The 22,075-nt window shown below is 35.1% G+C and overlaps 1 protein-coding gene across 1 annotated transcript in view; it reads right to left on the bottom strand.

Moving 5' to 3' along the window:
- The window catches only part of HEATR5A (HEAT repeat containing 5A), a 64,898-nt gene that overhangs the window by 28,270 nt on the left and 14,553 nt on the right, over positions 1-22,075 (bottom strand). The window contains exons 5-18 of the mRNA XM_036384356.2: positions 21,494-21,602; positions 20,830-20,979; positions 20,396-20,567; positions 18,198-18,358; positions 15,433-15,688; positions 14,209-14,364; positions 13,249-13,499; positions 10,752-10,863; positions 9,761-9,913; positions 8,369-8,468; positions 7,605-7,714; positions 3,266-3,429; positions 2,987-3,162; positions 1,460-1,565 (exon numbers count right to left, since the gene is read on the bottom strand). Coding sequence (XP_036240249.1) covers positions 1,460-1,565; positions 2,987-3,162; positions 3,266-3,429; positions 7,605-7,714; positions 8,369-8,468; positions 9,761-9,913; positions 10,752-10,863; positions 13,249-13,499; positions 14,209-14,364; positions 15,433-15,688; positions 18,198-18,358; positions 20,396-20,567; positions 20,830-20,979; positions 21,494-21,602 — 2,176 coding nt within the window. The remainder of the gene's footprint in view (positions 1-1,459; positions 1,566-2,986; positions 3,163-3,265; positions 3,430-7,604; positions 7,715-8,368; positions 8,469-9,760; positions 9,914-10,751; positions 10,864-13,248; positions 13,500-14,208; positions 14,365-15,432; positions 15,689-18,197; positions 18,359-20,395; positions 20,568-20,829; positions 20,980-21,493; positions 21,603-22,075) is intronic.

Here is a 22,075-nt window from a genome sequence, read left to right on the forward strand (position 1 = left end):
ATTTGTGCTGAACACAGGGTTGACAATACTGAGATGTTTTGTTATTGCTGAGCAGTGCTTACACAGAGCCAAGTCCTTTTCTGCTTCTTGTGCCACCCCACCAGTGAGCAGAGTGGGGGTGCACAAGGAATTGGAAGGAAACACAGCTGGGAAAGCTGGCCGCAATCGACCAGAGGGAGATTCCATACCATATGGCAGTCAAGAGATAGTTGTTTAGCATAAATAAGCTTTAAGTAGAATAAGTTACATGGAGGTAAAATACTCAGTGATTTAGGATACTGTTTGCCCAGCATGAGTAGCTGGTTTAGATAAAGCCTTAGGCTGATAGCTCTGAACTTAGGTCTAGAGATGTTTTTGTCTGGAATGGAGTTAGTTTTCAGAGTAATCTTCCTAGCAGCTGGTACAAGGCTGTGTTTTGTCTTTAGCACAAGAGCATTGATAACACACTGATGTTTTGATTGTTGCTAGGTAATGGTTATTGTAAATCTAAGGCTTTTTTAGTTTTCCATGCTCTGCCAGAGAGCAGATGCATCAGAAATGGAAATCAGAAGATCATGACAGCAGAAGCTGCAATACCTCAAGAACTACCTACCTGCACAGACAGAGGGATAGAACCCAATAACATATTAGAAGACTCCTTATCAAAATTCACCACTGGGCCCAGAGACACATGCAAGGCATGTAGAGAGCATATGAAGGGTAGATGCATAAATCATAAGGGTATAATTGCCTAGGGATTTTTTTGTGGTGAGTACCTCTCCAGAGGCACCCAGCTTGAGCTGACCTGCTGCTGTATAATTCTATTAAATAACTTAGTTTTATAGATTTGATGCCTGACACTCTGCTTCAGGAAATCCAGAGTCAAGCTGGAAGAAGGAGGACGAACATCAGTGAGAGTGTATGTGACAATGAAGAGACAAAGGGGACAGCTGTCTGCTCTCGAGGCTGCCTGCTGCAAAGGGGCTCCTGTCCCAGCAGTTCAAGTCTCACGTGGTCTGTGTGTGACTCCTCCAACAGTGTGACAATGCTCTGGCAGCAGCTCTTCCTTTAACATGGAATCATGCTCAGCATATAAAGCTGGGAGGAGGCAAGGGAATGTTTGGAGTGATGGTTTTTTGACTTCCCAAGTGACTGTTAGGCATGATACAGCCTTCAGCTTTCCTGGAAACAGCTGAACACCTGCCTGCTGATGGGAAGCTGGAAGTGAATTCCTTGTTTAGATTTGCTTGTGTGCATGGCTTTTACTTTCCTTATTAAACTGTCTTTATCTCAACCCAGCAGTTTTCTCACTTTTACTCTCACAATTCTTTCACCCCCATCCCACTGTGGGGGGAGTGAGCAAGTGAGTGGCTGCGTGGCTGGGTTTAAACCTCAGCAATTGATCTATTTGAACCAAGAGATGCTGTGGTTTAGTAACAGAGAGAGAAAGAGAAACAAAGGAGAGGGAGAGCAGATTTACCTTTAGGGAAGTAGAAAAGGCAGACACGACATGTAGTTGCACTATTTGTTGTCGAGATCCTTTTGTTTGCTTTATGGAATTCAACAATTGTTCTAACACCTGGAGCCTTAAACAAAAACAGAAAAGAAGCCACATAATTGAAAATTAAGGAAACGAATCAAACTATTTATTTTAAAACCCATAACAAAATCTATGGTGGAATAAATCAACTCTTGAGCATTTTCATTCAACTGGCATCCCTGTCTACTAAAAAAAAAAAAGTGTATTCCATATTAGAATATGAACTTCCATATAAGAACATGAACTTTTCACATTTGTCTACTTAAATGTATTCACAGATAATCACGTATCTAAGTAACATTGAACAGACATTATTAAAAGGAACCACATATGGGAATAATGCATTTTAACTTACAAATGAGAAAGGAGGAGGCAAAGGAAAAAGAAATGAAAATGTATTTATTTGCAGCAATTAATTCATGTCTTGAGAAACAAGTGAAAAAAACCAATCAGAAAGTTGGTGACAGACAGGGAAAAAAAAAAAAACCCAAAAAAAAATCCACAATAAAAGCAGTCAAAGAAGAGAGAATAAAGAAGTAAAGACAGGTCAGAAGAACAAATACATCATTTGTCAATTTTATTGCCAGGTATTCTCATATACAAACACCTGCCTGGAACCTACATTAAACCCCAAACATTCAAAGTTGAGAAGACATCAAAACTCAGAACTCATCAAGATGAAACATTCATCCCACATAGGAAACTATAAACCATCACCAGCTATAATGATCATGAGCTAACAATTGACATCTAACTATAGCAGGCTTTGAAAATATAAAGCTATTTAATTTTAAAAAATTCATCAGCTATTTTAATTCATTAGCTATTTTATTTTAAAAAAATCATCAGCTATTTAATTTTAAAAAATTTTAAAATGCTCTAAAGCTGCATTCAAAAATATTACCACACAGAAGCACACAAAAAAAGCAACTACATGCAAAAATCTTTAGGAATTTTATGCTTTAGCAATCAGTGTGCTTATAAATGTGAAAAAAACCAAAATGCCATATATGCAGTGAGAAAATACATAGTCAAAAACTCAAGAGAAGTATTTGATCTCTTACAAGCATTCTTGTACCTTGACAGAACTGTGTTGACACACATACTCATTTCTCTCCATCCACTTTTTATAAAGAATGTATTATGTATTAAGCACCACAAAAAATGTGTAACATCTCTCAAAATAGCTTCCATTTTTATCTGGCTATCAAAAAAACCCATTATTTTTCTGGGTCCACAGATTTGCTATGATAATAACCTCTTGCTGGATGTGCCTTCTTGTTATCAGTAACTTTAAAGAAAAAAGTCCAATCATTTGGTGGTCTGATGCTATTCAGATGGTTTACAGACTCCACTTATGCAATTCATTATTTTTTCAGAACTGTTTTCTTCTGCATTCAGAGTCAAACACTGTGACCATCTTACAAGATCTCCTGAATTCCCCAGCAGTTACAGTTACTACTTTACCTGTGAGATTCTGTTATGTGGGAAAACATAACTCCAAAAAGTCGACTTGCTGCACTGATAACAGATAATGCAGGAGGTAGTGGTTTAGGAACTGAATCCCCTTTTGCAAATTTCTCATAAATTGAGTAAGGGTCATACTCCAGGCTGCCACCAGCTATGCTGTTACCTAAAAGAAGCTGTAAGAAGGAAAAGAGTGATAGCCATATTTTTGGCCACTGACCTAGATAACTACAATTGTACAAAAATACAATAATACCTTTATAATAGAACTAAAAGTACCTGCTCTTCAATAAATCGGTGGTCAGTCTCCTGCAGTAAGGGACCCAGTAAAAGGAGATCGTTCTCATGACAAAGGGATGGAAGCAAGAATGCAGAGGCATCAATCTGGCTATCTGTGACAGTCAAGTCAGTCACTAACTCTTTTAGAACAGCACTGAAGTCTCCTTTAAATTAAAGAAAAATATTCAAAACCATTGGTTAGTTACTTGCCACAAGCAACTTTGGGAGCAATGCATTTATATTGAAATAGTAACATCCACATAACATTTCTCTTTAGTCTTCAAATAGTTAATTATAAAAGACTCTGTTAGAGGGGAAGCCACAGAGCAGTACCTGACAAAAGCAAGCTAAGCTCCCACACCAATCTAGAAGCAGAAAAACAGAGACCTTTTTCTTTACAGAAGGCATAATGCCATACAACTGCTAGGTCAGTAAATTAGTTACATTTACAAATAAAGTAGAGGGGAAATGGCAGTTATGAATACAGCCATATTTTCTTCTATTTCCTGAAAATTAATGCTGTGGAATGTATTATGTAATCACAAAGGAATACTTGAACTTGGCAAGCAGAAGTAATTTAAAATGTCCATAGGTTTGATAAATAAACAAAAGCTGATGAATGCAGTCCCCCATTTTAGGAGTTTGCATGCAAAAACCAAAGCACGAGTTTACTGTAAGTTTATTGTAGGAGTGATAGGTTATGATAAATTTCCCTGTAGCTAAAAGGGAATTCCACATATTGTTGCACATAATGTTTTTGACAAGGTTGTACATAATACAAAAACAACACTGGGCATTTTGAGTCAGACTATTTAGGTCATTAAAATAGTCTTTGTAGAGAGAGAACATTTCCAATGCTGAATCACATGTGATGAGAAACGACTGGTTTGTAATTGCCTTGAAAAACACTGCAGAACTGATCTTAAAGAATGTACTTGGTCTTTATATAAATATTACTTAAGAATTTGCCTCCAGAGCATTAAGATTGAAAAGTCAAGTCCCCGTTAACTGGGAATTATCACCACTAAGATGTGGGGAGGGAGGAGAGACAGGCACTTAACACCACATATCCAATTCCTTGCATTCAATTTGGATGTTAGCTGATCACACAATTACATGTTTGCACTGAAATTGCTTATAAATTTTCAAGACATAGAAGTTTCAAAAAGTGGGACAACCCAGTTTTCAGCACCTCATGAGCACAAAGAGAGTTATTAGCATACTCAGAGCTGGTAGCTGCAATCAGCTACTTACCCCTCCCTGGAAACAGAACCTATTCTGAGAAGCTGACTTTCTCTCTCTTACCTGTCAAACTCCTGGCCCTATCAGCCTGTCTCCCCTGCAGGCATCTGGTGCTTTGCCTGCCTCCCTAGATAATTAAGCAAGTATGTAATTTTTCCAAAAAACATTACTCAAATCTAAATGCAAAATGTTTGCACTATCAAATATAGTACAATGTGTGAAAGGAATAGAAATTAGCCTTTAAAAAACTACTATAGTTAACAACTAGGAACTGTTCTTTTGTTATTACTCATCATCATGACAATTTTTTTTTAAATCCCCTTCCTGTGAATAATACCAGCCTTTAAAATAAAATTTCATGGAGATCCCAGCATTTTTCAACCAAATAAAGGTTTATTTTAGTCCCGGACAGTTGGCAATCCTCAACACTTGAAACAGTATTTCCCCAATCTAAAGCAGTTCAAAATTTTATGCCAGAATGCTGTTTCAGCATTCTAGCAATTCATCTCATCCTATTAAGAAAGAGAAGGGAATGCCTGTATTCAATTTTATGGTTTAAACCATGGAACATAAAGCACAAAAAGCTGAAGTATGAAAAGAACCCTAATGAGTTGTCTGATAAAACATATTAATTTCAGACAACAGAAAACATCAAGAAATCTAATAGAATTCAAGCCATTGAAATTATTTTTGTGAAATTTTCCATTTGGACAGTATAAAACTTTTTGTATTAACTCACAAGAAATAAATGTTTAGCCCTGAAAACATGAGCACATTATAATCCAAAACTAATGACACATGAAAATTATCACAAATATGATTTGTCATTTTAGAACCACATCTCCTCAGCCTAACAAGTTCATACTTTGGATCAGATAAATTACAAGTCTTATCCATTCATACACAATGGACGACAGCAACTAAAACATGTTAAATGTATTCCACTGATGTTCAAGTTTATCTAACACGTTCTTCTCATATCTGCCACTGCTGAAATAATGCAAAAAATAAATTATGATTCATGCACACTCATGGTAAAACTTTGTAACATTCTGTTGTTTGAGCAGATATGATTTTTAATCATGACAGCAGTAAAAGAAACATCAAAGAGGCAGAAAGTGAGCAGGAAAAGACCAAGCAGAGCCTAAAGAACTCATAGTATCTCAGGCCTCAGAAATCTAAAGGCATGCATTGACAAAGAAGCTCGGGTATATGAATAGTCTGTTTTCAACTGTTTATTTTCCTGGCCATTTTGTTTTGTTCCTCTTGCACTAAAGAAAACAAGTTTTGCACATTATTTACAAATACTAAAATTACAACTCCTGGTAAATGTTTCTATCATCAATTTTCTCAAAAATAAACAACTTACAGATTTCTATCAATGGGCTAACTACCTGGAATGAAGAAAACAAATACAAAAGAAATAAAACCATGAACTTGTGAAAGCTTCTCAATCAGTGTGTCACTCTGAGCCATGTGAAATGAGCCCTGCTATGAAACACAAGAGTACTCCTAATATTGCTCCTACTTATAATGACTAAATGTAGACATTGAAAAAACATCATGAGTTCCATAGTGACACTGTTTCTCCACACAATTTATTTTAAAAATTCACAGTATTTGTGAACACATACAGTTTCTGCATGAAGCTATCATACTGGAATAAAATGGAAAGAATGGTATTTGTTTCAAGTTTTACTTTAGAAACTTTTAAATGCATTTTTAAATTATGCATAACTGTATGTTATGATATATAAAAATAAGTTCTGGCAATGTATGCATTTCCATTCCTTCCCTACTCTCATACTGCTGTATTACACATGTGTGGATACCTCTGAGACTACACCTGTCAAATTACTGTTTTGATTCTAAGGCTATTTTCAAAGATTTCAGCAGGGTGCCCACTTATTTATAACAAACTTTTCAAGCTATTTCTTTATTTTTTTTGTACTAGAATACAGCATCCTCAGCTAGGCTACTCTCTCACAAGAGGTACCTTTTGCAGGTCACACTGTAAAACACTGTATTTTCTATTAAGTTAGAGCATACACAAAAATCCCAAACACACCAAGAAACTGCCAAACCCAGCCACACCCAAATATTTGTATTCTGTAACATGTCACTCTTGTACTACAAGAACAAAAGGAATAATTTGCTCTCAGGGTTGGAGATGTAATTTTCATTCACAAATGAGTATTATACACTATGCTTCATTATATACGTACATCCAATGTGACAACAGCTTTAAGGCACAGGTCAGGGATTTGTCCCAATTCCCTTAGCAGTTACCACTAGATGGAGCAGATTATTTGAGTAAGGATTCCTTCCAAAATACAGAGGACACAGCTAATTTAGAGCATGGTTGCACCATATTGTCTCTGTCCTGAAGAATACCCTCTGCTTCTCTTTACAGCTGACAAAAACACTATGGCTCCTTACTGCAGTCCATAAACTACTGTACAACAAATTATTTAAAGACAACAAAGATATTAAATATTTTAGCTGAAAGTTGGACTCATCCACCTACAGTGCATAGCTAATCAATCAGAGACCTAGATTCTTTTTGTTATGCTCTCCTATAAAAAGTCCATCCCCAGATTTTGTTGAAATTGTTCTTTAAATACAAACCCTTTATCCACAATCTGCACAGGATCAGATTAATATATCTCTAATATAATGTAAAGCAGCTCAAAATTTCTAACCTACTTCATTAAATCAATTAATTTGAATTCTTTCAATGGTCTATATCCAATTAGTTTAAGCTAAAGTTACATCTCTGGGAATTAGGATTTAATGGAAATGTAAAATGGGCATCATTGAAACATTGTCTAACTAAGTATCAACCAAAAATAGAGGAAAAATGTCTATTTGTAACAGAGGTCTATTTTGATATTAGAAGGGAAAAAAGGTCATGAAGTTTTTAGCTTCTAAAAACTCACAGTGACTTCGCTACAATTCATCAAACTTAGAGGGAATAAAGTTTGTTTTTTAGAAAAGGCAGAACTGATTTTTGCTGGCTGAATATGTGTTGGACAAAAAACTTTAAAACGAGCCCACAGTGTTCTTAATGGATTTCTCCTTGCATGGAAACACGTACCTTCGTAGGCCTTTGGGGGCAGTACTGCTAGTAACTCATACAGTTTCTGTCTGTACACCGTTGATGGTGTTTTTAAGGAATTTCCATATGACTTGTATATTGAAGAAAGCCTTAAAATATAAAAAGCATGTCATAGATAGAAGAACTCCAAGTTTTATGTAACACCCCAGTTTCAACTGAATGCTTTTAAAATCTATACATATTAGAAGTACATTTTGATTTGCACAAATAACAGTAAAAGGAAACCAATTTATTTCACATGGTCTGACAAAATGTCTGTTGTCATCTCCAAGCGTTATTTTCATTTTATACTAGAGAAATAAACAAGCTTTCTATTTATTTATATTTACGACAACAAACTTTTGTGGATACATTTCTCTAACTTAGAGCTTGGAACCCAAATGCATTAAATTGTTCTATATTCAAAAGGCAAAAGTTTAATAAAACCCTTTCCAGCTTGGATCTGAAATTAAGTACAAAAAATATCCACGTCCAAAACATGCTTTTCAAAGCATATTCTTGAACTTAGTTTCTTATTCATAAAAAATAATGGTATATAAATGCAAATGTGTATGTTTTATTAAAAAAGCAGTATATAAAAACGAACTTAAAAAACCCTGCAATAAAATCTTCCTTAGATTTTTCACAACACTGGAATCTGCAAACACAGAAACACTGATTTTTGTCTCTTGAAAAGAAATTTCTTTAGAAAGTGCACTAATCAAATGCAAGCTTTTCAGTAACAGTTTTTTACACACACTTACTGTGTCAATAAATCAACAGCACTTGGGAGAGGAGGAAGAAGTCTCTGAACAACTTCATCCGTAAGAAGACCAGCACAGTGAGAAACAAAGCTTTTAATAGCTACAAAAGGAATTGGATTTCAATTTACTTAGTGTGAGGTAAGTTGAAGAAAAAAAAATCATGTTAGCAAAGTAATTACATTACTACATCACTAATAATGATTAAAAGTAGAAATGAAAAAAGTCAGATGCACTGTTTCAGTGTCTCAGCTTGGACATTCATATCCTGACTTTTAATTGCATACATAAATGCAATTACTTTTTGCATTCTGTTATGAACTAAGTGATGGTATGTAACTCAAATTCATGGTAATTCCATAATAATAATGAAAAGAAAATAGGAAGATGATAAGTGACCTACTGCTTACTTTACTAGTTTTCCATTAAAATTTAGTTCAATTACTGTACTCTAAGAACCAATTAGCATGTATATAATTTACAGAAAAATAAACTTGAGTTTAATTTCCAAAAGCACCTAAAGAATCCACCATATTACCTATCATTTAAAGAAAAAAATGTTGAAAGGCTAATTGTTTAGGTATTTCTAAAATAAAATTGCTATTGAATTCCACATCTTCTGATGTATCTTAATAGTGAGAGAGCAGGGTGCTTACTATACCAAGACTCACATTTCTGTGAACGCAAAGCACCCTTTAGTACTCTTGAATACAAGACTGAAACATGTTAAATATTTGAAGATTACTGGGGCAATTTCTCAGAACCCCAAATTCACAGTATTTCATGATAAAAAACTGCAACCTACCAGAAAGCAGCCACATTCCAAGTGCTGTTTCCTGGCTGAGGATTGCAACTACCTAATTGTAATATTTACCCAAGTCCTTCCGTTTTCAGAAACATGTTTGAATGACTCACCAATTCTGTTTAGCTTATAATAAGTTACCTGGTAGAAAACAAAACCACTATTTTCCAAACATAATAGACTGTATAAACAAGAGAACACAGCCTGCTTTGGATCTTCAGTCATTGTTGTGATTTGTTTGCTAAACAAGAGAAGCAACCTTCCTGATTATCATTTATTGCTTGAAAATCAACTGATTAGAAGAAGGAGAAGAAAAACTCTCTTGGGTTTGTTTTTTTTTTTTGGTTTTGTTTGTTTTTTTTTTTCACCACAAAATGAAACATATATGATATATAAGCATATATTTGTTGATATATAAGCATATATATTATATAGCATGTATGTTATATATGGAGGGAATGTAGACTTTACCATCTAGTGAAAAAAAATCAGCATGGAGTGTTCTTATTCTTTCAGAAAGAAAATTAACTAATAAAATTAACTAAAATTAACATATAACAAATATGCAGAGAAAGACAGTAAATTCTGCTTACCACAGAGGGCACCAGCACGACCTTCCAGTGTTACTTGCCAGGTAAACGCATCTCCTCGTGTCTTCTCTGTTTCCAGGTCTTTAGGAGATGATGGAAAGATGCACTTCCACAGTAACAGGATTCGTGGCAGATGATGTTGGACAACTGCAGGACCTGTAAGGATTGGTAGTTGTCAGGCCAATGCAAGGATTAATAAAACTAAATTTTCTTTCCTTCTCTTTTTTATTGTGTTCACAAAATCTCTGCAGGAGTGAACAAAACCAGATGCTACTTTCCCAGCCTCTCATATGTAATTTCTCAAATATTTACTGTTTTGGTACTTCATTTTCATATGTAACTGCATACCCATTGACACATTTACTAGTACGTTACCAAACCAACTACAATGCCTGTTTGTTACAAAGTACAGACCCTGTGGATCACCAGCATAAAAGAGATGCAAAGATAAATAGTAATGTTCAGAAAAGCAAACATTTGTTTTAGGTAAATCAAGTATAACAACATAAAAAAGGGAGTTGTTGGGCAGAAGTAATACCTGAAAACATTAAAAATATGACCAAAATAAAATATATTCTTCATTAAAAATTTATTGACCACAGTCAATAACCTGACCAGTAATACATCTTAAAAAGTTCTGTAAGATTTCAAATGCCTGACAAGAGGGAAATGCAAATTATTAGCTCATTTTTTGCTGTGACAAATATTTTAAAGTTCTTCATGATCACTAGGACACTTGGTTAGATTCACTTTGAAATTTATTATCTACATTTAATTAATAGCAGTCCCACTCCAATCACTATTATTCAGAAACGGCTCCCAGTGAATTAATAGTAAATTTGAAAGAGATAACATTTTTATCTCAGAAAGTTTTTCTAAACATTTCAACATTTGGGGTTTTAAAAATTATTTTGCAGCAGTAAATTAGACAAAACCTCAAACAGAACACTGAACACCTTAATGTAGATTAAGAAGAACTGCAGAAAGCTACTACCTAATGTCATGAGAGCAGCTATCAGGAGCCATCCAGCCTGCATTCGCTGCAGTGAAATGCGGCTGTTCTGAGAAGCAGAACGCAACAAATCCTCTGCTACTGCCATGATTACCTTCAAAGTAAAAGAGAAAAACAGAGAATCACATTTTGGTAAATATCAATTTTTTTTTCAATACTATTTGGTGTAATACTTAATCCTATTCTCTTGCTCCCAGAGGAAGATTTCCATCTTCCTCTTACACTATGGCAATAAACTCAGGCTCATGAAGTTGCAATTCCTGACTTCAGTACTAGCCTGGGATGGCTTCAGGAGTTCTCTGGAGTACTTCGTAAGTTCCTTTGCTGCTCTGTACGCTCTCCTTTATCAGCAGTAAAATGACAACTGATAATTTCCACAGGAACATGCATTGGAAGGATACAAGTTTTCTGATATTCTGTTTATGTCACAATGTATGCATGACATCTATGAATTACAGCTCAGAAGAAGGGTTGAGAGTGGTAATTATCTTTTTTATCCTTGTTGCTGAATAAAGTCTATCGTTCTCTCTGAATATTTATCAAATCAACAAATGGTATGACTGAAAAATAAATTAAAATAGTATAGTTAGAATTAATCCTATTTTAGCTGCTCCAGAATAATTGCACATGCCCAGCATGTGCTAAAAGCAAGGTGACTCCACTTGTCACCAAGAGGTATCTACAACTTACATTGAGGAACACCCTTGTGCCCATGCACAATTACCACAGTATGTCTATAAATGCTGTAAGTATTCTGCATGTTGTTTGCTTCAATTATGTTTCACATTTGCTAAAAAACATCTTACATCTTGCATTATGTCCAGTCTCCAAAATAAACTGCTCATAAGTCAGTATTCCAAGTAAGAAGTGTCATTATCAAAAGTATAATTAAAAAGCTTAAGTACAGAAAATATCCTTATATAAATTCTTTTCACACTTAAAATGGTATGAAAGGTTGCATATGAAAGTTTGCTTCATGAATGTTTGAGATTTTTACACTTCCAAAACTTCACCTGATGTCTTTTTTCCAATCTGAAGTATTAGTTTCCCCAGTTCCATAATGCTACCAGATAGTTGTAAAAGAAGAAATGTATCTGTATCGATTCCTGCTAGAGTTAATACATTTTATTCTAAAATAAAACAGTACCTTTTTTAAATTATAGTACTAAAAAATCACTAAAAACTTAGTATACATATGCTACCTATAAACCATACATGCTAGAAATGATGTAATTTAATGATTTCTGACAATTTTTCTCTGTGTACTAGCAGGAATGCCTTATATTTGAAGAATTTTTTAAAACTGAATTATAAGCAATAGAACTGAATGTTAAATATATATAAGCTCACTAATTTTTCTTTAGGTTCCACCTGCAACTCTATCTCCTCTCAAAGGATAATCCATTAATATAGAACAGCTTCTCTACAGTTCACTATTGTCTATGTTTGATATTTCCTTCTCAAAACTGCTCTATTCAACACTGGTCTCTTTCTGCTCTCAGAAGAAGAACTAGTCTGGAATCTGGCACTGTTCCTAGGAGAGAGCAGAAAAGGGCTTTTGTCAACTGTTCTTTTCTTCCCCCTACCAGCTTAGTATAGAATACAGTGTTCCTCCCATATTTTTTGTTGTGCCCTCCCATACCTCCTCCCTAGCCCTATTTCATCCTATTATATTCCTCTAAAAGAAATCTTTGTTAAGAATTATGTTTCTCTGTTAAACAGAAACTTCAGCTCTGCTTAGGTGCATAGTATTTGAATGACACTTTTTATCTAAAAAAGTGGGCAAATGCCATCCATTTTGTTCTCTCTGCATGATCTTTCAGCAATCACAAGGAAAAGTTCATCAGTCAGGACTTTGAATGTCCAGAATGTTCTTAATGTCCGCTGACACTGAAACAGTTATTTCCAGAAGAAAGAATGTAAGTTTCTACATCATGCAAAAAATTAGCATGTACTGCTGACATTTGTGATCCACCACAGTTTTCCAAACATGAGTAACTCAGTGGATAAAGTTCCCATTAAGATGGAAACAGCTCCTTCCCCCAGTCTTTATTTCTACAGCTGCATATCCTTAAAACTTCAGAGCACAGCATTTTCTATCTGCACTACTGAGGAGACTGGCATCTTGACTGAGTCAATGCAAGAAGCTGATTTCTGTTATATTCTAGAAAACAAAACAAAAGTGTCTATCTGTTGGACTTGACCAACGATTTCCAAGATAACTGCAGTTATTGCTGTAAGCACTGACTAACCTGTACACTTGAGAGTCATTCCCAAGAAACAGGATTTTTTGCTCCTCATACATGTGAGAAAAACATGTGCTTATTTGAGTCATGGTATGCTTCAAAGTCCTCTTCTTGAGGAACCAAAGTATCTCATCAGGATCACTGGGTATTGTGATCATGTCACTAAGAAAATATGCAAATACCACTGCAAAAAAATACAAGAACAGACTATATGAAAAGTATTCAGACCGTACCTTCCCTTTTCCATGTGGAATTCCTAAAGGACAATGTTTTACTGCACCCAGCAAAGCAGCCACAGCAAAACTATAGCCAGTTACTGCTTCTGGGCAGGATTTCAATGCACTGAGACGTTCAATGCAACGATCCAACAGCAGGGACACATAAGAGGGCAGGGCTACAGCAATACAGCGCAAACACCACGCTGCTGTCAGTCTAACTGAAATGCTGGGATGAAGAATGACAGAAATTACTGCCTCCAGAACACCTGAAAAATAATATGCACAAACACACTTAAGTAAGAGGCAAGCAGATTGTCAAACAAGCAAAAATGTATACACAGGACTGGCAAACATAACATGATCCAATTTCTATACTTTCCTTGAAAAAGTACTATTATTTTTAAATAATTGTAACAAATGTAAATAATTAAGCTCTTTTTAGAAAAAAATTACCCTAGATGAAAAGCAACATTATGGAGAAAACCTAACATATTGCACAGTTACCCCTCAACATACATAGAAAATATCTGTAAGCTTCTGTAAGCAAGCAGAAATCCATGCCATGGATGCAGCTAAATAAGAACAATAAAGGCACCCAGCTGAATCAGTTTTATTATAAACATTATGAAGTGTTGCAATTTAAATACGACCCTTAATGGAGTAAAATTTAATGAAGATTTTTTTTTTTAAACTGACATACTTGTACAGGTTAGGAAAGATACAGAACTCTTTGGGCAATGTCTGAAATTTTCCTACAGCATGTAAGGCAGATAACTTTCCCTCCCTCCCCCCCCCCCCCACCTTTTTTTTAAAGTTTCTTGGAAGAAAACAGAAATAATACAAGAACTATGGAGAATCCTGGTTAGGAGACTGAGCATGAGAAGAACAGTCATAAGAAATCAAAGAAGATCACAGCGAACAAAAAATATAAATTTGATTTGTACTGTGGTTCACAAAATAATTCAGGGCTTGTACCTGTACTGGAGTCTTGCAGTAATGGTGCTGCTGTAGTTCCTAAGCCATGAATGAGACTTCCGAGTTCCTGAAGTGCACACACAAGCACATGCTGACTCGCTGTTACATCTGTTGTATTAATTTTTGTTTCCAAGTTACCATCACTTATTGCAGCATCTGATAACACAATACAAGAAAATCACCATGAAATCATTACCAAAATCAAACAAACAGATGGGAGAAAGGTTTTTGCCAAGAGAAGTTGTTTATAGTACTAAATGAGCTTCTACCATTTTTATTTTTGTTTTCATAAAGGGTTACCTTCACTGAGACAAGTACATTTCTTTTACTAAAAGGATGGTGTAGCAACATCTGTGAGGGAAAGAGCGTGGATAAATGGAAAATACCAAACTACTTATCTTTACATCATAGGAAACAGTAGCTGGCAAGAAGAGTGCTATTGTCTGCCCTACCAAAAGTAACTTGAATAAGACATACTTTGATATAACTGGCCAGATTTTACTTCATTGTAGGGAAAAAGAAAGGGAAGAAAAGAATGAAATCTTGCAAGATCAAACAAGTGAGAAGGCAGAGACGTGGAATGAAGAAGGAGGGAAAAATATTATGTTTTTTGAGTGTTTATATTTTGAGACACAAATTATTATGTCTGTTTAGACCCAAAACATTCAGATATTTAAATCAGATACATGTACAGCAGAGGACAACAGGTTATGTCCAGGATTCTCTTTCTTCTCCTCCAGAAGGACAATGGTGGAAGATCAGAGGCTTTTTCTGGAAGCAGTGTACAAGACCTTATCATGCAAGAGATCTTTTCTCTCCATGAGAAATGCTCATGTGTCATTTAGGAACAAATGCTTCTTTTTTGAACCTTCAGTAGTGTCAACTGCTCTGAACAGGAAGGCAGGATCTGACTAGACATGCATTATCTGCCAACCTAACTTACTTTAAAATACTGTCTGTATACTATTATTGAAATTATTTCATTTGTTAATGGTTAAAATTTTATTTGCCAGGAATGGAGTGTTAAAAAAATCTGTATATACTTATGTGCAAATAACCAGCCCAAGCTAAAAACAAAGCAGTCCATCAAAAGCCCTCTACATTATAATGGTAATAAATCAGCACTATATATTCTGTTTCTGTGGATTCTGGATTAGGTAGTTGGACAATCACTTAAAAAAGGAACAACAGAGGCCTGAATGGATAATCTTGTTAGACCCATACCTACAACTTTCTTCAGTTTCCAGATGGCCTGACAAATCTCCTTGGCAGCTGCAATCTGAGCCTTTTCCCCAAGCAGGCCTCCTACTGTAGCTCGAAGGATGAATGAAACACAGCGGCGACAGCCGATAGCATCCATGGCACTCTGAACAGCCTTAGGGTGAGACTGAGACACAAGATCTAGAATATGGGATAGGAAGGCAGAGAAGTTCCTTTCAAGCCATTGTGCTCCTAATGTAGAGACAAATACCACATATGCCTGAAAGAGATTTCAAAAGAAACATACTTTAGAGCAAAATACATGGAAATTCACTGCTAACTATCCTACATGCTTGTTTTTTAAATCTTCACATTGCCACAACTAGAACACTAAACTGAAATGATTTATAAATTTATGCATCCATAAATCACACACTTTCTCACTTTTAGGTATCTGCAATTTTTTTATTTATGTATTAATTTTTAAAAATAATTTAAATTACTATCAAAACTGTTATGTGTCCCTTCCAAGTCAGTGTATTCTGTGATTCTGCACTAGTAATATTGCAGCCTGCTTTGACTGTAAGTTATTTCAAGCTGCTTGCCCATGTCATCTCATTCCAGAGTGTGAGAAATAGCAGTTTACCCGGCACAGGCACTTGTTATGTAAAACATTGTGTTTGTTCTCACTGAAGAACAGCTTCCAGCTATTTAACATTCTGCACATGAACCCCAAATTTAATGTATGAATGCATTTTGGGAACTACTATGTTACAAAACTATAACCCATAACCCAGAGAAAATTTGGTTACTAAAGGGTCTGAATCAGAGAATATTTGCAGCCCCCAAGCACTGTTCTTCAGCCCAATGAATTTAAATAGTTTGCCTTGCAATGGAGGTACCATAAAAAGACTGTCACCACAAAGAGAAAGAATGCAGAATCACTTTACAAACCTAATCACCACAAGACCATTTATTTCACCACATAATAAGCTCCCCTACAATTGCCTTCCATGTGTATATGTTGGATGTTTTTAATGAATAGATCAAAAAACCAGAATACAAAAAATGAGAATATGCAAATGAGCACACAAAATTCCTCATAAGAAAGGAACTTTCTGCTACTGCTTATATCAATCTACTTTCAACTACTGCTTATTTCAATCAATTTCTGTATTTACCTCATATATACCTTGTCTTGTGTCTAACATTCACAACAAAATTACTCATGTAAAAGAAAGGGAACTATTTAGACAAAATAATTATACTATTAGATCCTGTTAGCAGCTTATTGACAAATACTACTTAGGCTTCATAATGCATCAGTACATTACCCTGGTTTTACAGATTTGAAACCTGAGGAATTTAACAGGATAAAGACTTGTGAAGTGTGATACTGCCATGGCTACATTTTAAACTCTGTCTTGAACTTGGCTTGAACAAATCTTAAATTCTCTATATGTAAGAAGTCATCTTCAATGCCTTTCTTATTTTTAAATTCATAATAAGCTGCAACTCACTAATTAATACATTTTTTAACTGCAAATGTTTTCTATTCACAAGCACTGATAAATTCATAATTTTTCAAGCTTTTTTTGTAGAAACATTGCACTATTTCAATTGTTCTGGTACAGTTTGAGTGTACCATCTAGCACAGGTACTACTGTGTTAACATAGATACACATGAAAAAGGAGACAACTTCCAAAAACCAGTACAAATAGTCAAAACATTCAACGAGATATCTGATATATACATGGAAAACTAATAAAACTACCATGTATATAGAACACCCTGGAAATCTCTGGCATGCATTTTCTAGGCAAATGGCTGTCAAGGTATTATTGTTCCCTAGCTTTTCTGTTCTCTCTGCCAAAAGTTAATGCTTCCACTCAGCACGACCCGAGCACAGAAGACAATTTGTAGCACCTTCTAGCTGTTTCACTGCAAAATCTGGCAGCTTGTATCAGTAATGCAAGCTAATTTAAAGATCTTTTGCACAGAAGTTGAAATGTACTGACAAACTGCCTTACTGGCAAAGGTGGTTTTCATATAGCTATGGGACTGTAACATACTAAAATAATCACAGCTATTTGATACATAAATGTTCATGACCTTTAGTCTTGAGTCACAAGTTTCACATTTGAATATCTACAATTCAGCATGTTTACATTTAAGATAATAATTACAGGATGAAGCCAATCTGATATCTGAAAAATTTGTACTGTTTTTACCAGCAGGCACAACATCGCCTGGCTTCAGTCCTGTCCAGTTTACAAGATCCAATGTTTTGAGCATCCTGGAACATAGCAAAACAGATGCTGGGTTTTTTCCACTTATTTCTGTTTTGCTTACTTTTCATGCACTTATTCAAAGCAGAACCATCTTTTCAGAACTAGACTTGGAATTCCCTATACAGAAGAAAACTATTTCAAGTTCAAACATTTCTTCTAACTTCCCCCTTTAATTTTCAAATGTAAGGAAATAAGTTTTAAATTTAAAAATTGAGGAATTTATTTATATCACTCATTTGAAATTCATATCATGTGAAGCTTTCACAAGTAGTACTTAGTATTTAATTTTTAAAATGTCAAACTCTTGGGTAAACAATATGCAACATCAGAAGTCTTTCTTTTCTTTCTAGCATGACTCAAGACATAAATCCTTATTTTGAAATGTATACATTTCATTACAAACACAAAAAAAGGATGAAAGAAGAGATATATACAGAGCAAAGCAATTATACAAATGTTTGGCAATCTCAGAAAATCATAACTGATGTAATCCAAACCTGAGTGACTCCAACTCTAACATCTCTGCTGACTGAACTGGTCCCTTTCAACATATCACCACTGGCTCGCAGAAATCCACAACTTCCACGCAGAAATCCAGTTCCCAATAGCTCCATCACATCCTCCAAAGAGACTCTGCGGAAGTTATGCTTGGTGGACGCTAAGAACAAATGTACATCTTTAGAGGAATAGTTCAAAAATCTCGCTATATTTCACAAGTAGAGTTTCAACTCTCTTAATTTTAGTAAAAATAATTTGCACAAACTCAGTAGCACAGTCGAATCCAAATACTGTTTGAGCATAACTTCACAACAGAAAATAGGACGTTTAGCTCTCAGTGCTCCAGCAAAACACAATATTTCTCAAGTTTTTCTGCTTTAACTACCTTTGAGTAGTTGAAGCCATTACTTAATATGCATATTTACATTTACCCACCCTCAGTATTTACCGTCTATGCTCCTTCTGCAAAAAAGATCTGTAAGGTCTACTCTTACCACCCACAGCTTCATGGAAGCCCTGGTTCTTACATATTCCAGCTTACCAGCAAACACAGTCTCTATCCCAAACCTCAGACAGGGCAGATCCCCCTCTACTACACTTAGCCAGGTAAAGACACAGCTACAGGTCCTCTTAGAAAAAATATCAAGTCACCTTAGCATTAAGATAGTCCTCTAAAAGAGTGAGGAAAAAAATATGCTCGCAAGTGTTTAGGAAAATTATCCATCCGCAATTCCTATTCCAGTGTTTTATTTCTTGATAGAAAGCTCATTTAAAATCCATGCTGGGACATGTATGTGTAAACTTAGCACAATGACAGCACACTGTGCAAACTGTCCTAATATTTTCACTGCATTTTTCGTTCTCTTTCAAGGATTCAAATGAGAAAAGGAATGAGAGGATTGGATATAAAGATGTCCAGAAAAACAACTTAACAAAACCCCCTCAACATCAGCAGGTTATCAGACGCAATGCACAAATTTCAGAAGTACAAATTTCTTCATGTACTGCTCCCTCCACCTCTCCCCCAGCCCCTTCTAGTCCCCATCTAGCTTCTGCCCCACTTAGCTCTAACTTCTTTATAACTAAAAATAACTAAAATAAGGACAAAACTCCTTGAAATAGCCAACCAAATAATTTATAAGCTTCTTACATAACCTTATCCTAGAGCCTTAGAAATAACAAGTACATTGCTTACATAGATTAAAGGAAACTAATGAGTCTATAAAGAGGTCAGACTATTTTTTTATTTTATTGAGAGAAGAGCTGATTTTTTTCTGTAACACAGTAATTTTCTCCAAAAATTTCTGGGGGAAATACTTTGTAAACTAAGACTTCAGAGTCTACAGTGCAAATGTATATAGAACACCCTGTATATAGAACACCATGTATACAGCTCAAATACACAGCCTCAAGTATTTTGAAAGACAGTAAGTTGGGCTGAAAGGCATGTCATTTTGTCATTTGCTGGTTGTTGCACTGAAAGTCTTCTCTGTTGTCATTAAAAGCAGAACAATCAGTCTGAATCATACTTATTCTGTATCCTCTTATATATTGTTTAGATTACAATTAGACATTTAGCTTGGGGCTTCTAAGACTAAAACCACTCAGTCTGAATCACACAAAGTACTGGAGATGGTAACTTTGTGCCAGGATGCTTCAGTCAACTCAAGTACTGTTACATAGCTATTGTGTGAACAAAACTGCCTGCTAATTTCTGCTTCTGACCATATTTATACTGCTGTCCACTGACAATCCAGATATTGTATTGACTACTGCAGAGAAACAGCTTGAAGGTATCCTTAACTTTTTAGTCTGACAGAGAGACTGCCTCAAATCTTAGTTATTTCTAAACTGCTTAAATTAATCTTGCTTTTCAATTCCTGAAGTTACTAATTTCTCTCCATACAACAGCAACCTCATAGCGGAGAAAAAGTTTTACTAACTACTTCCATTGTTTATTATTTTACAAAGATAGATAGATAGATAGATAGATAGATAGATAGATAGACAGACAGACACAACCAAAAACCAGCACTTCACAAGAAAAAAGTTAGAAAAAAGACCAAATTAGAGATATGAGCAGTCAGAAGAAGCTTACAATGTGATTTTACTTCAGGCTTCAACAGAACTTGAGAGTTTCTTATAATCTGACAAACTTTTACAGATGAGGAATCAGCAAAGAAAGCACATATTTTACCTGTTATCTGCTTAGATGTTAGAGCTCTAGCCAATATTGTGCCTAAAAGTTTTGAAACCGCTAATCGTACATCATAATTGGAACCTTCAAAGGATTTAAAACATAAGGTAACAACACTATCCAGGTCCGTACTCCACATAAATACTGCTTCATTTTGAAGTTCAAGAAGACACTAGACGAAAAAAGGGAAATAAAAGTGTTTTGACATGGAAAAGCAGTCAGTAAAAATTTTAGTTTGCTACATAATACACTGAGTTCTCCCTAACAAAATAAGCACCTTGCTTCATACTAAAATTACTTTCATTTTTTCTGCTGAATAATATCAAAGGAACACACACAGGCAAAGAATATTTATACTTCTGTGTTCATTGATCATTAAAACAGAATTTTATGTTTTTAGGGAGCTACTTTCAACAGCTATTGGAGCAGTTTACCTTAGCAGCAGCACAGCGGACAGCCATGGATCGATCTGTCAAACATGATCGGGCAGCTTTGTAAATATCTCTGTGACAGGGGATAGCAGCAGCTCCTAAACCATTTAATATATTTTGCAAACTAAGCATGATTTCATAACGACCTTGAGACTGAAAAATGAAAAAGCGAAATGTTAAAGTTTTGTAACCCTAAGTTCCTTGGAAATACAAAACGCCAACTACTGAAATAGGTAAAAATGGCTGAGTCTTTTAGTGATCTATTTATACTGAAATAAGTTAAAGCAGATAACTCACCCCAAAATTCTATAAGCAAATGAAAATAGTAATTCTATGTTCTATTGAAAAGCAATAATTACAAGTATGAAGCCCAAAACAAAAAGTAAAAGCTATAGAGAAAATGTTCTCATTAATAACGCAATTAAATTTTCTAATTTATCAAGTACTTTAATGAAATCAGATAAAGAAAAGCTGTGATCCATCCTTTTATCGTCATAATCCATTAACTCTAGTACTTCTTTAGAATTTAGACACTGATTTTTATCTGACTTTTCACAATTTTTTTTTTTGTATTTTGGTATCATGCATTTTCTCTTATTCATTGGTCCAGCTACCAGCAGTAAAAATCCTTTTATTTTTTCATTTTTTAAACATGCTGTTCCAATACCTCTGCATTCTTCATTGCTTTAAGCACATTCCCAACGGTGTCAGTAAAACTGTTTCCCAAAATTCTTCCCAATTTTTTGTATAAATAGCCCAAGCATACCACCGCAGCACTAAAACAAAAGCAAATCCAAAGACGCGTGAAAATGGATGCACTAAGAGATGAAAGGGATTAAGACGACTGAAGTAATCAATGTGAAAACAGCAAAATAACAAAACAGGATGTCCCAAAAATGTAAGTGGATCATCAAAAGGAAAAAAAAAATGGTGTGTATGTGGCACACACCCTCTAGAAGAAATGCAGATACAAGAGTTGCTAAAGTAACTGGGATAATACAAGAATTCAGGTAATAGAATCTTCCAGTACATTTCACAACAGGAATAGTTCTCACATCCACCTTTAAACCCTAACATTAATTTCTTACTAAGCATGCTCTGTGTCATGCTGCAGCAGATGCTGCCAGAAGTCGCCAGGGACAGGTTTATTTACAATTTGATGGTTGACGGTAGACTGCAAATGGTCTAGTAATTACAATTCTGTCATTTATGTAACATAGTACGTAATAAGGAAATACCTCAAAGGAAA

This window comes from Molothrus ater, chromosome 6 (assembly GCF_012460135.2).
Source record: "Molothrus ater isolate BHLD 08-10-18 breed brown headed cowbird chromosome 6, BPBGC_Mater_1.1, whole genome shotgun sequence".
In the NCBI taxonomy this organism is placed as follows: domain Eukaryota; kingdom Metazoa; phylum Chordata; class Aves; order Passeriformes; family Icteridae; genus Molothrus; species Molothrus ater.